The following is a 13129-nucleotide window of genomic DNA, read 5'->3' on the forward strand; positions in this document are numbered from 1 at the left end:
AGATTTTTTCTTTTTCTTCAACATGTAGTAATAGAAAATAGTTTTAACAGCAATATTTATCTTGGGCTGTCATATAGACAGAACTTTAATAATGTATCATGCTAGGGTTAAGTAACGAATGGGACAGAGTGGGAAAAAGAGAGAGATCTGTGTTATGAGGCGTAATGGGTGTGGGGGAGGGATATTTTTATATGCTACTTCACTATGAGATTCTAGCAAGCTTGCAGAAAAGGTTTAAATTAATATTATGTGCAGTTAGTGGTCTAGAAATGTTAAAGATCTTTGTGGTGCCAAAGCTTTACCTGAAGTTCTCGTTTGTAACTGTCGGGGCAGGTAGCCTAGTGCAGTGGCTCCTCATCGACATTCTCAGGCCTCTAGAAGTCCACGGATGTAGTGAGCATCAGTGTTGTCTTAACACAACTCCTAGCCTATGTGAATCGAACTGTAAATCAAGGTTTTCACTCTCAAGGCTGTCTGAAATATAAACTTTTCTCTGCTGTGTTGTGGAATATGTTTTTGAAGGCAACATTTTGGTTCTTTACCTACATAGCAGGCATTAATGAGGAGGAATTGTTTAAGACTTGGGCATAGAGAACTAATGCAGGAGGGAGGTTCTCCTCAGTGTCCCTGACATGGGCCAGGTCCTGTATAATGTTCCAGAAGGGTCCAAGTTTGTCTTTGTGTGCATTCCCTCTCGGCATTCTCTTAGAGTATTCCTTCTCTTAGGTGAGCACACGGCTTGATGGTCTGCCTCCCCTGTCTACCCCCAAAAGTGCCTGGTGCTGTCAAATTATGCTCAGCCACCTCAAAATTTCTTCTCCACCCTCCCCAGTATAGCTAGTCTGAGCAAGATGTTGGGAGAAAGTGATTAGATTATACTCATTCACTCTTAAGCTAGGAAAAATCACTAGGTCTATTATACTTTTAATGGGTCTATATTTTTAAGAAAAAATGTTTTAACCCAGATTGATTTATAGTAGAATTCTAGACAGTATAATAGAGAAAAGTAAGAAATTTTAAGGCAGTGTTGAGAAAAATGTTTTACGTGAGGAGGCAGATATGTAGACAGGTTGGCTTCACTTTGTGTTAGTATCTGCTTTTCTAGCTTACGTCCCTTCTTCCAATTCTGAAAGCTCCAAATTTTAAAGCGATGGCTATCATGGAGAGAGTGAAAGCTGTTTATAAGTTAGTGCTTAGAGGCAAAGAGTGCTTTTATCCTCTTTTTAGTGGATATATTTATTAGATGGTATTCTAGTATAACTTGGCTTTCATAGTTGTAGTTTAGTTCGCTTTAATTTGTTACTTATTCTTACCAAAAAATCATTTATTTAAAGAATACACCTTTATTACAAGAAGGATTTGTGGTGGGTAAAAGAGTTTATAGTTGTTTAAGCCTGTTTCCTTAACTTTTACTTGCTGCAGTGCATTTCTTTTTCTTCCGTTAATTGTAGGTGCTTCTAAAGTAAAGAAATATCGTAAGTTAATTTTAGAGCAGGCAAAAACAACAAGCCTGGAACTGGTTCCAGAAGAGCCATCTGAGCCTGTGCCACCTCTTATAGTTGATCATGAGAGGCTGAAGGTAAGCTTACCCGTTCCCAGTTTTAAGTGAATGGAAAGAGATTTGAATAGGTTTTGTAGGCAATTGAATAAAACTAGTTTTGATAATCTTTTGCTTTAACAGGGAATATATGTGCTTTGGGGCTTCTAGTAAATAAAAAGTGTTATGTGTGTTTTGAGGCATTTAGAAACACAAGAATGGTCTTGGTAATAAAGTGATAAGCCCTAGAATCTTCTAAACTCAGGTATCACTGTTACACCACAGCCTGTAGTGTCTATTGCCGAGCTATTTGAATTTAGCTATTTGAATATAACTGTTTTAGTTTGAACAATGAAATCAAACTTTATTTTATTCTCTACCAATTTTTCTTAGAAATTGCTCGATTTGTTGGTAGATAAAAGCAACAATCTGGCAGTTGATCAACTTGAGAGATTATATTCTCTTCTTAGTCAGTGCATCTATCGTCACCGTAAAGATTATGACAAATCACAACTTGTAGAGGTAAGTGCTTAGTTCATCTGTAGAATAAATAAATATGTGCTTTTATTTGTCCCAAAGAAAAGAGAAAAGAAAAGCTGTTTTAATCTATATCTTTTACCAAGTAACTGAAGAATGTTTTGAAGATTTAAGATGAGAAGAATAATTAAGAGTTATAGTTTGAAGAATAAAGCCTCTCTGTACCATTTTTGTCTCAGGACAGAAGTAATCTGGGATTCTTTGTTTATCAAAACACAGAAACTCATGGTTCTGGGTTGGAATATACACAAACGAGCCCTCATCCTCTCCCTTGCTTATTACTGACATCAGTGACGACGCCTGCTGCGTGTGGGCCTGGCCTCCCAGTCCTACCACTGCTCCCTGGGCAACACTGCTAACGAAAAGGAGTTGGCAAGGGCAATGAGATCTATTAGCCAGCCCATTAACAGCTGGAAGGAAACTTACAAGTCATCTCATTTAATCAGATCTAGTCCTGTAAAGTAGCTACGTGAAAGAGGAGTCCTTTTCTTTAGACGCTTTAGAGGTACACTCTTCCCTTTCTAGACAACTTTGGGCCCTAAGAAAGTTCTTCCTTATAAAATATGAACTTAGATCTCTGTTCATATAACTTACATCATTATGCCATACTTCTGCTTTTTGAGATCATCTGAGCAAATGTAATCTCTCATACCCACTAAATGGCTAAGTGACATTATTAAACTCTCTTTGTTTATTTGCCTGTTAGTTTGTCTGGTAGTTTAGATATTAAATATTTATTGAGTACCTACAGTTCCAGGTACTGTGCTAGGTTTGGGGTACAAAAACGAGTAAGACAAAGCCCCTCTTCTCAAGGAGCATTTCTAGTATATTAAAGGTTTATATGTAGAGAATGTAATTATTTTCCATGTGTAAACTTGAATCAAAGCAAGAGAGCATTTAAAAGTTATGATCATATTTTTATGAGACACAGTTTTACAAACTTACATTGTAATTATTATACAATATATAGAAATAACAGAAAAGCACAAATGTGAAAATAAAAATATCACCCACATCCCCCCCCCCCACCCCGTCTAGAGGAAACTGGTCAGTGTTAATCTTTTGGAATAATTTCCATCCTTTAAAAATGTCTAGATGTACATAACATGTGCATAAGTATGTGAATGTATATTTTAAAATTGGGATCATATTGTATATTCTGTTTTATAACCCGGGTTTTTTCCTACTCAGCAATATATGATGAAACATTTGCAGGAGTGGGTTTGATTGATCATGTAGAAGAACTTTCTGATCAGATGATAATGTATGACCTATTCTACAGAGCTGTAGATTATAATTTCTTTGGAGATGTTTAAGGGGAGAAAGGAAAACCAGATGTCTTAGATACATTTAATATTTGCCCATCTGAATGAATGTGTGGGGTAGAGTTCTTTACTTTTTTTTTATTATTCTAGACCGTCTTTGTTCACATTGTTGACATTTGTTTAGCTTGAATGGATTGAATGCTCTTTAGTACTGAAACATCTTTCAGTATGGGACTTGGAACCCTGCCTTCTAGGGGTCCCATTTAGAGAGGGAAAGGGATCTACAGAATCCCGTCAGTTGCGTTCCTGGTAGTGGTGGCAGAAGTGTCTCTTGCCTTCTGGCTTTTTTGTTTCAGTTCTGCTTGGAGTGAATAGTGGTGGGAGTAGGGTGTATTCTACTTCTGGTATAAGTTTTACTGTACTGAATACATTCCTTTTGCTTGGGAAGTTAGTCGAATGTAGTGAATAATGAAGAGCTTAGACTTTGGGATGAGGCCACGTACATTCAAATTCTTCTATTTATTATCTGGCAAGTTACTTATGTGTATAAATTTCTTAGTACAATTACCTGGCATAATAAGTACTCATTGAGTGCTACTAGCATCATCTTCAGAAGCTTAAATATAAAATAGGAGGCGTTTGGAAGTGTCTAGGACAGACAGTCTTACTGAGCAGCTATGGTATTATAATCAGGAAGCTATTTAAAGCCTAACTTGTATCTAAAATTCTCTGAAAGTTAATATAAAGTGCATTTTCCCATAATACTCTTGTCTTTCCTTTAATAGACAATATGTACTTTTTTTTTCCCTTATAGGAGATGGAAAGAACAGTTCATATGTTTGAGACATTCCTATGAACTTTTCGAGATGAGTGGTTTATCCTCTCCAATCTGCTCCTGACAGAGCAGTCTTCTGAGCCATTCAATTTCAAATTGCACCAATTACGTGCAGAGCCTTGGTGTAAAGTGCTCTCTCACTCATTCTTTCTCTCTGTTGAATTTGGTGCTATTGTCTCAGGTACCTGAAACCAACCAGCCTACAAGAACCAAACAGAACTTCAGAAACATGTTGTATTTTCCACAAATAAAAAATACAACCCCACAGATTGGAGATTTTGGTGCTACAGAAACTGCTCTCGTTTCTGCTCCTCTTTTCAGGAGACTTCTGTCCTGGGGAGCAGACCAGCCAACACGAGAAACTGGATGGGCAGTTCTAACTGTGTTGAATTGTTTAAACAGCGGGCAACCTGTTCTTATTTTTTCTCCTTTCTACTCCCTTTTATCGTATTTGTTTCTATTTTTTCCTCTGGGTAATGGACTGAAACCTGTTTAAGAGTTGGCTATGGTATATTCTGGTGGGAAACTGAAGAAACTGGATGAAATTAGATTAGGCTCTTTAGAACTGCCTTTAATGTGCCTTTTTATTCATTTGAGAAAGATAAGGCTAAACAAAAGGATGGGCTTATTTGTAGCAAACGAATTAGAATGTTTTCCTTGGTCACAACCTTGAAAATAAGTTTTGATACTCTGTGTCATTAAGAGGCAACCAGTATTTTGGTATAAAATGCCTGTCTTTGTTTTCAAAATTCAATCAAGACACTCGTAAGCCACATAATATACTAAAATGTAAGTTTTCCTGTATGGTCTGTTTCTGTTTAAGAAACACCTAATAAAACAACAAAAAATAATCCACAGTCCACCAAAAAAACCCACACACTTTTTGGTATTGCTGACAATGATGACCAGAAAATAGATAGTGGCCATTTTTTCTTCTGTCAGTGGCAATTTAATAGTTATTCATGTTTGAGTTCCCAGAGAAAAATGATTCATGTATAGTAAATTGTTACTGTTTTATTTTAAAGCCAGAACTTGCCAAATGGACAGAAAAGAGAAATATTTCAGAAGCTCTATAAAATTCATTTTCTATATGCATAGTTGCAAGTGAGCTCTGGTATGGTACTTGAATAACAGTATTAATGTTTAAATCCCTTACCATAAGCTTAACCTTCACAACTATTCATTTTGATTGGAACCCATTTTCGATCTTGTTGAGTGATTTCTGTGAGTTGTACTTACCTATAATTAATTATGGGTTACTAGTTTTACAAAAACTTTCTACAAATTTGGAGACACAATCTAGGCAGTTGCAAAGAGTCAAAGGGAGTGCAGTGACATTTTTTTATCAGATAATTTTTAAACAAAAAAGTAGAAAATTTTGACAAGTTGGCTTGATATTTTCACTCATTATAGCTGTTAACTGCAGGTGTGTCTTTCCAATATATGCAACACATGTAGTTTGGGTTTTATTAGAGCGAATGGTCTTGGACTACTGCAGAGATACTGAGCTACCTCAGCTTTTTGTATTTTAGTTACCAACAGTGTTTACAGAGTCCTGTAATCACTTTGCCACCGTTTACATGCTGAAGCTAAGGTACTTGTCTCCTGTCTCTGGCTGTTCGTCGTGTGCTGGGTGCCAGTGCAGAAAGCACACGGCGGCCATAGGCTGCTGCAGTAATCCTAAGTGCTTTGCATTTCCACTGACATTTTACGCCTTCTAATTCTAGCTTATTTTTTGAAAAATGCCACTTGTTTTCTTTATACCTAGTCTAAAATTTTCATGATACTAAGTTAGTCATGTAATTCAAGATGCTACCCATGTGGACACACTGTATTTTTAAGGTGGGCAAGTGCGATTAACGATGAACCATTTTAAAGGGGAGGTTATTTGAAACCTCAAATTTGATTATTGGGAGGATTTTCATGCTTTCTTTAGTATTTATTACCATCATACCAGTTCAGGCTATTTTACTGTCTAATACATTAGCATTTTGTATTTTGATGGAAATTGTTACAGAATTTAAAGATTTGATGAAGAAATAAGATGTAGCAGATTTTTTGTAGCAAGTTTCTGGTAAAAGGGTTTTTTGCAAGTCTCAGGTTCTTGCTGCACTATTTTTTTTTAAATATTTATTCCAGTTACTCTAAGTCAGAAGCATTCTGTTCAAGTAACAGCAGCACTTGTGAAAGGAAAAATAAAAACGCACATGTTCTTAGTAGGTTACTAAATTTGTACAAGTTAAGATTTTAGCCATCAGTGAGTTTGACAAAGGAAATTTATTTATGTTCAGCATTAAAATGCTTCCAAAAGATCAAGTTTTTTTTTTTTAATTTTAATCTTGATATAGATGGAGAAATAGGAGGCAACCTCAGTATGATAGGAACTGCCACTTTGAACAGTTTAGGTCTTAAAGAGAAAGCCAATCTAATGCCAAGGGGAGAAACATGAGCTGAAACTGTACCAACTCCTCCAGCCCCTTTTCCCCCACAAAAGAAACACACTATACACGTTGTGCTTACTTTACAGATATCTGGTGGTTCTATAGTTTAAAGCAGCTTGTGAAATTATCCAAGTGGACTCAATTTTGTTTACCTTTCTGTAAGTTCTTAATTTTTGCTGTATAGCATTGGCAAAACTATGTACAAATTGACCTCTGTTCTTATTTCCTATTGTGAGCATTATAAATGATGAGCTCCTGTGTAAACCCTTGCTCTCAGATCAGTAAAATATATATCGCAGCACAGCCCAACAATAGTTAATGCTCAGCTGTGGGGACCATGGGAGCTTTTTTGAAGATGATGGAACCGCACTAGGATTGAAAGTGATGGCTGTGGAGTTAATTGTGTTTTTGAGCTTGAATCTCACCTGTGATTAATTTTTTTGTTTTGTTTTTATGTCCTTTCATGACTTGATTTTTCTCATATGCCAATGTATTTGTAGGTTTACTGGATTTTATTTTTAGGGAGTGGGTGGTTATATCTTCCCACTTTTTGATTAAGTTGGTTCAGCTATGGTGCTATTCAAGTAGGTATTGTCAGTGTCAGGTCCCGTAGCTGGATGCCATTGTTATAATAATTATTATTTGTAATCACGTTGTAAGCTTGAATTTGGGCTTGTACCTGCATCTTTTGTATTTTGTACATTCGATTATTTAGACTTTGGGAGTCCTCTTTGGTTTCAGTCATGTACGTCTACTTTGTAGATTTAAGTAAACTTCATCAACTATGGTCTATTTTGGGTTTGTAGTTTAATTTAGAATTGTGTTAAATTGATGTTTTGCATTTGACTTCATTTTACATTAGTTTGAAGTAAATTATTTAATTTTTGAATTCTGGAATTTTGAACATTTACTGTAATTTGTAATATAACTGCTGTGAAATACTTGAATAAAGATGACAAGAAAAACATGTCTTTAGCTTAATTATGATTACTGTTGGCTGCAAATACAATGTTACTTTTCTAGCTTCATTCATATATTTTGCAGCTAGGACATACTGATGTTTATTAAGCATCCAAAAAGTCTTGTTATGTTTCCTTTAGATTTTAGTAGCCCTCAGTATTTTTTAGCTGAAAGACTTTGTGTTGAGGAAGTATGGTTTTAATTTCAGTTGAAGATTGTCTAAAATATATTGTACAGAAGCAAATGGATTACTTCTGAAGTTTGTTTTTCCAATTGCAAGACTGTGCCACAGTCAGACGATCGGGCAGTGAGGTTTACTTCTTTTACAGTGTTTGCCCTTTCATCGTCATGTAGTTTATCAGCCGAGTTTGAGCAGGACATGGAATTTAAATATGGAGAGAGATCTCATACCAGAATTTTCAAGGGCTTCTTACTTTAAGTGACTAGAATGTTCCTGGCTTTTAGATTGCCCATGTTTCTTCTGTCTCTTTTTCATGTCCCAAGATTAATGTACTAATATTCCTCAATATAAATTTTTACTTTTATTTATTTATATTTTGAATCACAGTGAAACGGACCCAGTTGAATTTGAGTAAGACTTGGCTTTTCTTGATTTTCACAGATGGCATAATTTTTACTTTTGCCTGTGTGTATCCAGGCATACCTCGGAGATGCTGCGGTCCCCTTCCAGACCACCACAGTAAAGCCGGTATCACAATAAAGCGAGTCACGTGCACATTCAAGTTACGTTTACACTATATACACTGCAGTCTGTTAAACGTGCAATAGCATTATGTCTAAAAACACAATATGCACACCTTAATGTAAAAATACTTTATTGCTAAAAAATGCTAACCATCATTGAGCGTTCAGGGGGTTGTAATCTTTTTGCTAATGGAAGGTCTTACCTTCAATTTGTGAAAAATGTAATATCTGCCAAGTGCTGTGAATCAAAGCGCAGTAAAACAAGGTCTGCCTGTGTATCAGAAGACTGGTGATGATAAACCCGGGAAACATTTGAAAAAATTGCATTTGAATGTTTCAGTAGGGAGTTTATAGTTGCATTTGAATCTCAATTAACTTTTCTAGGGCTGTAACTTTCTAGGTTGGGTTTATTTTCCCAGTTTTAGTTTCCATTGGACTCAAAATTCCCGTAAAGTGAGAGGCTAATCTTTGAATATCTACTTCATGTTATCCCTATGCCCTAACACCTGCAAAGTTTTCTATTGGCTTCTAAAACTACATAAATTCCCTGTTATCCACACAGTAGGTCTTCTATGTCCTAGTCACTATGCTAGGCATATGTGATAACACAGGTGACATATTCTCTCTTAAGTAGCTCGTAGTCGGCTAGGGGAGGTTGGTGTGTAATGATCCAGTGGGATAAGGGCTATAACAGAAGGAATACGCTGCGGTTCAGAGTTCTAAGAAGGAACCGATTTATTCTGTTTAGGAAGGGGGAAATGAGGTAAGTTTTCATAGAGAGTTGGCATTTTATTTGCCCTTTCCCTCTATCGGGCTCTTCTAGAGTCTAGCCCCATTTTATCAGAACTAGTTTTTTGGGGTTTTTTTTTTGTGTGTGTGACATATATTACATCCTATGACCTATTCATACCAGTCACTCTGGAATGTCTATCTTGACTTGTTCAAATCTTAGCATGTTCTGTTGATGTTTTTCCTCCCTCTATACTTTTCATATTCACCACTCCTCCTCCATCTTTATTGTAGCTGATGTAGTTTGGGCACTCACTGATCCTTTTGTTTGGACCAGTGTAACAGTCAGCGATTTAAGGGAATGTACTCCTGGGCACGGTACTGGGTCTGTCTTGAGTTTTTTGTAATATAATTTAACATACGGGGTTTGATCACAGAACACGGTGAATGTTTATTGCAGTAAAAGACATATTGCCGTTTATCCCCCTCAAAATACTCCCCCTCGCTTCAAGCACAGAAATCCCATCCTTCTTGCCACTTTCTGAAGCCGTTCTGGAAGTCCTCTTTCATGAGTGTCTTTAGTTGCGCTGTGGTGGCTGCCTTGATGTCCTGAATCGATTCAAAACGTTTTCCTTTCATGGTCATTTTGACTTTAGGGGAGAGCCAGCAGTCACATGGTGCCAGATCCGGTGAATAGGTGGACGAGGACACACCATAATGTTTGTTATTTGACAAGAGATTGCTATACCAAAAGCGATGTGTGACATGGAGTGTTGTCATGATGGAGGGTGAAGTCAAGACACTCATGAAAGAGGAGTTCCAGAACTGCTTCAGAAAGTGGCAAGAACGATGGGATACATGTGTTCAAAGTGAGGGGGATTTAATGGCAAATGTGTTTTACTATAATAAATTGTTTTTTATTTAAACATTCACCGTATCTTTTGATCAGACCTCACATATCACATTTGCTAGGTGCTGGGGACTGTTCTGAGTGCTTTACAAAGACAAAGACAAATACTTCTTTAATCCTGTGAGAACCTTAAGAGGTAGGTGTTATTATTACCCCCATTTCAGAGGCCAAGAAACAGTAATTTGTCCAAGGTCACACAGCTAGGATTCAAATACAGGTAGTCTGGCTCCTAATCACTATTCTTGACCGCTTATTGTGAGGGTACACGGACACACAAACATCATTCAGTATAATATGGGGGTACACAGAAACATTGAGTATAATGTGGGAGTATATAGACACATCATTCAATATAATATGACAAGTGTCACGGTTGAGTTATGCATGAGGTACTCCTGGTGTCCAGAGAGGAGCACGTAGCCCCACCTCAGGGAACGCTTCCTGGGAAATGTGATGCCTGAGCTGAAGCACCAAGATGGGAAAGGCCTTCCAGGCAGAAGGAACAACAGAAGCATAGACCCGGAAGTGAAAGAGCTTGACAACTTCCGGGGAAAGGACAGCAGCTCCGCATGCCCACAGGTCACCACTTGGCAAGCACAGTTCTTGGCAGTAGAGTTATAGCTGAGGGCAAGGCAGCAAGGCCCTCATTCTCTTGGAGCTTACAATTCAGCGGGCGAAGAAGAAACAAGATGTTAAACAAGTGCTGTAATAGGAATAGTAGCAGCCAACTTCTGAGTGCTAGGTACTGCTTGAAGAATTAACCATTTAATGATCACAGCATCTCTGTGAGATAAGTACTGTTGGTTGTCCCACTTACCGGAAGGGGAAGCTGAAATAGAGTTGGTGAAGCAGCTTGCCCAAGGTTATACAGCTAATGAGCGGTGGCTGGCATTCTGTCTTGTGTGGAGTCTTAACTGATCTGTCATTAAGGTTAATAAATTCATTTGCCCTTGTTCAGGTTTTTCTCCCCTATTAAACAGTTTAAGAAAAAACACAAAACAAAACTATAGACCAGTACAGAGAATAATACAATGGCATGTTCCCACCATCTGGAGCAGTTTTTCATAGTTCTTTCTTTAAAGGAAAAAAAAAATTCTAGGTAAGCTTTAAGTTCTCTTTCCACCCCTCCCCAGTCCCGTTCCTTTTCTTTCTTCCCCAGAGGCATCCACTCTGATGACTGATGAACACTTTCCTGTCTGCGTTTTTAATCCATTACTAGAGAAGGTAATAGTGTGGGTGTTGAACCAGACTAAGTTGGACTCCTGGTTTTGTTCCTTCTTGGCTGTGTGACATGCAGCAGGCTATTTCACCTTTCTGTACATCCGTTTATCGGTAAGACAGGGGATAATGATAGTAGCAGGCCTCCGGTGGTTATTGTGAGGAATATGTATTTGAGTCAACACCAGAAAAGCAGTTAGAACAGGCCACATACATAGTAGGTGCCCAGTAAGTCGAAGTCATTTCTACACTGATTATTACAACTATTATATTTGTATGTATCCATAGAAATGGTTTGGGAGTTCAAAAAATGTGCATAAGGGATGAATTTTTTCACATCTGGCTTTAAAATTCAGATATATTTTTAAGTTGGAAATACATGCTTTGCCTCAGAACCAGTTGTTTTCTACACCTGTAACTGATTATTTTAGTATGAGTCTGTGTATCTCTACATAATATTCTTATGTGGTTACTTTTTTTATTTTCCAGTTTTTGCCATTATCCTTTGATTTCCTACTGTGGAAGAGAGAAAACATACCTGCCCCAACACACACCCACCCGTCTTGTTTTCTCATCCTCCCAGTTGGTTATAATTTTCATTAGATCATTATTCAGTATTATATGTAGAAACTGTTGACAGCTGAGGTATTTAGTATACTGTGATTAGTTTTCCTTTTCTGTACACTTTTTTGTTAAAAAGAGTCTGTTATTTGCCTAGTTTTCTATGTGTTAACTGCTAGTTTGTCCCTACATTCATCCCCAGCATTCCAACTGTCTTCTTAGTTCCTTCAAACCTATAAGGTATTCTAGCATTTCATCTTGAGAAAATTTCTCCCAGAGCATTTTCACTTTTTTCAGTTTTGCGTTGGTGTGTATTTAGGTCTTGCCTAGCCGTTTTCTTGGGACCTTCCTTCACTAGCATTCTTGACCTTTCTCTTATTGTCGTTTATATCCCGTGTTGCTATTGACAAGTCCAGTGCTATTCTGGTTCCTGGCCCATTTTCCTGATTTTGTTTTCCTTTCCTAAAGCTTTGGAATCTTCATTTTTGCCCTGATGGAAATTTCACAGACACGTTCTGGAATTTTACAGTCATATCTGGTGGAGGGGTCAGTGTTAGACTCTGAGCCTCTCCACTCTGGAGCTCATGTCCGTGAGTTCTGAGAAAATTTCTTAAGTTATTTCTTTATGATTTGCTCACTTTTTCTTTGTTCTCTATTTCTAGAACCACTGTTAATTCAGATGTTGGCCCTCCCAGACTGTTCTCTAAATTCTATTTTCTTCCCAATTTTTATTTTTGTAATTAATTTTAAAGAGCTATGTTTGTTCTCTTGATGTTTAAAGTATCATTTTGTTCTCGTTTCATGGATGCAAAAATCAGCTCATCTCTCTGAGGATATTAGTAATTAATTTTTCTTTCTTAGTTTTTCTTCTTCCTGCATAGAATCCAACCTTTAAGTTGCTTTTCCTATTTGTTTTGGCCCCTGTGTAGTATTACAGCTTTTCCCCAAATGGTTGGTAATTCTTTGCTATCTGCTCATATTTAAGACTGGAGACTAAAAAGCTGCTTTTATAGAACATAGGGAAAGAATCTCCAGATGGCAGAGCAACAGGTCCTTCTCTGGGAAATAACCATCAGCTCAACAGGAAAAAAGCTAAAGAGAGTAATATTGGGGGTTCCCTTATGAGGCCATCTAGCCAGATCACCTGACAGAGTTGTATAGATTAGTACTAATAAATACAAAGTTGAATAAATGTTATCTACTTTAACAATCATTCTTTTAAGAACTGACCTGAAACTTTGTAGTTTGGTTGGTTATCTCAATAAATGTCTCTTAGCAGGAATGCCTTCATTTTTAGATTATTTTTACAAATGATTTTGAGATTTTTAAAAAATATTCATATGCATTCCTTTTGTTTGCTCCCATCTTGGCCCTCCTAACCTCGTGTTCCATTCATTAGGCCAGTATATTAGATGCAAGAACGCAGAAGAA

The 13129-nt window shown here is 37.1% G+C and overlaps 1 protein-coding gene across 3 annotated transcripts in view; it reads left to right on the forward strand.

Annotated features, from left to right (window-relative positions):
• Positions 1–6490, forward strand: part of ATAD2B (ATPase family AAA domain containing 2B) — a 109895-nt gene extending 103405 nt beyond the window's left edge. For all 3 annotated transcript variants that reach the window (XM_033124811.1, XM_033124813.1, XM_033124812.1), the window contains exons 26-28: positions 1452–1579; positions 1931–2059; positions 4154–6490. In XM_033124811.1, the coding sequence (XP_032980702.1) occupies positions 1452–1579; positions 1931–2059; positions 4154–4195 (299 nt within the window). In that variant the 3' untranslated portion in view covers positions 4196–6490. The remainder of the gene's footprint in view (positions 1–1451; positions 1580–1930; positions 2060–4153) is intronic.
• The last annotated feature ends 6639 nt before the right edge of the window (positions 6491–13129 follow it).

This window comes from Rhinolophus ferrumequinum, chromosome 13 (genome assembly GCF_004115265.2).
Source record: "Rhinolophus ferrumequinum isolate MPI-CBG mRhiFer1 chromosome 13, mRhiFer1_v1.p, whole genome shotgun sequence".
Lineage (NCBI taxonomy): Eukaryota > Metazoa > Chordata > Mammalia > Chiroptera > Rhinolophidae > Rhinolophus > Rhinolophus ferrumequinum.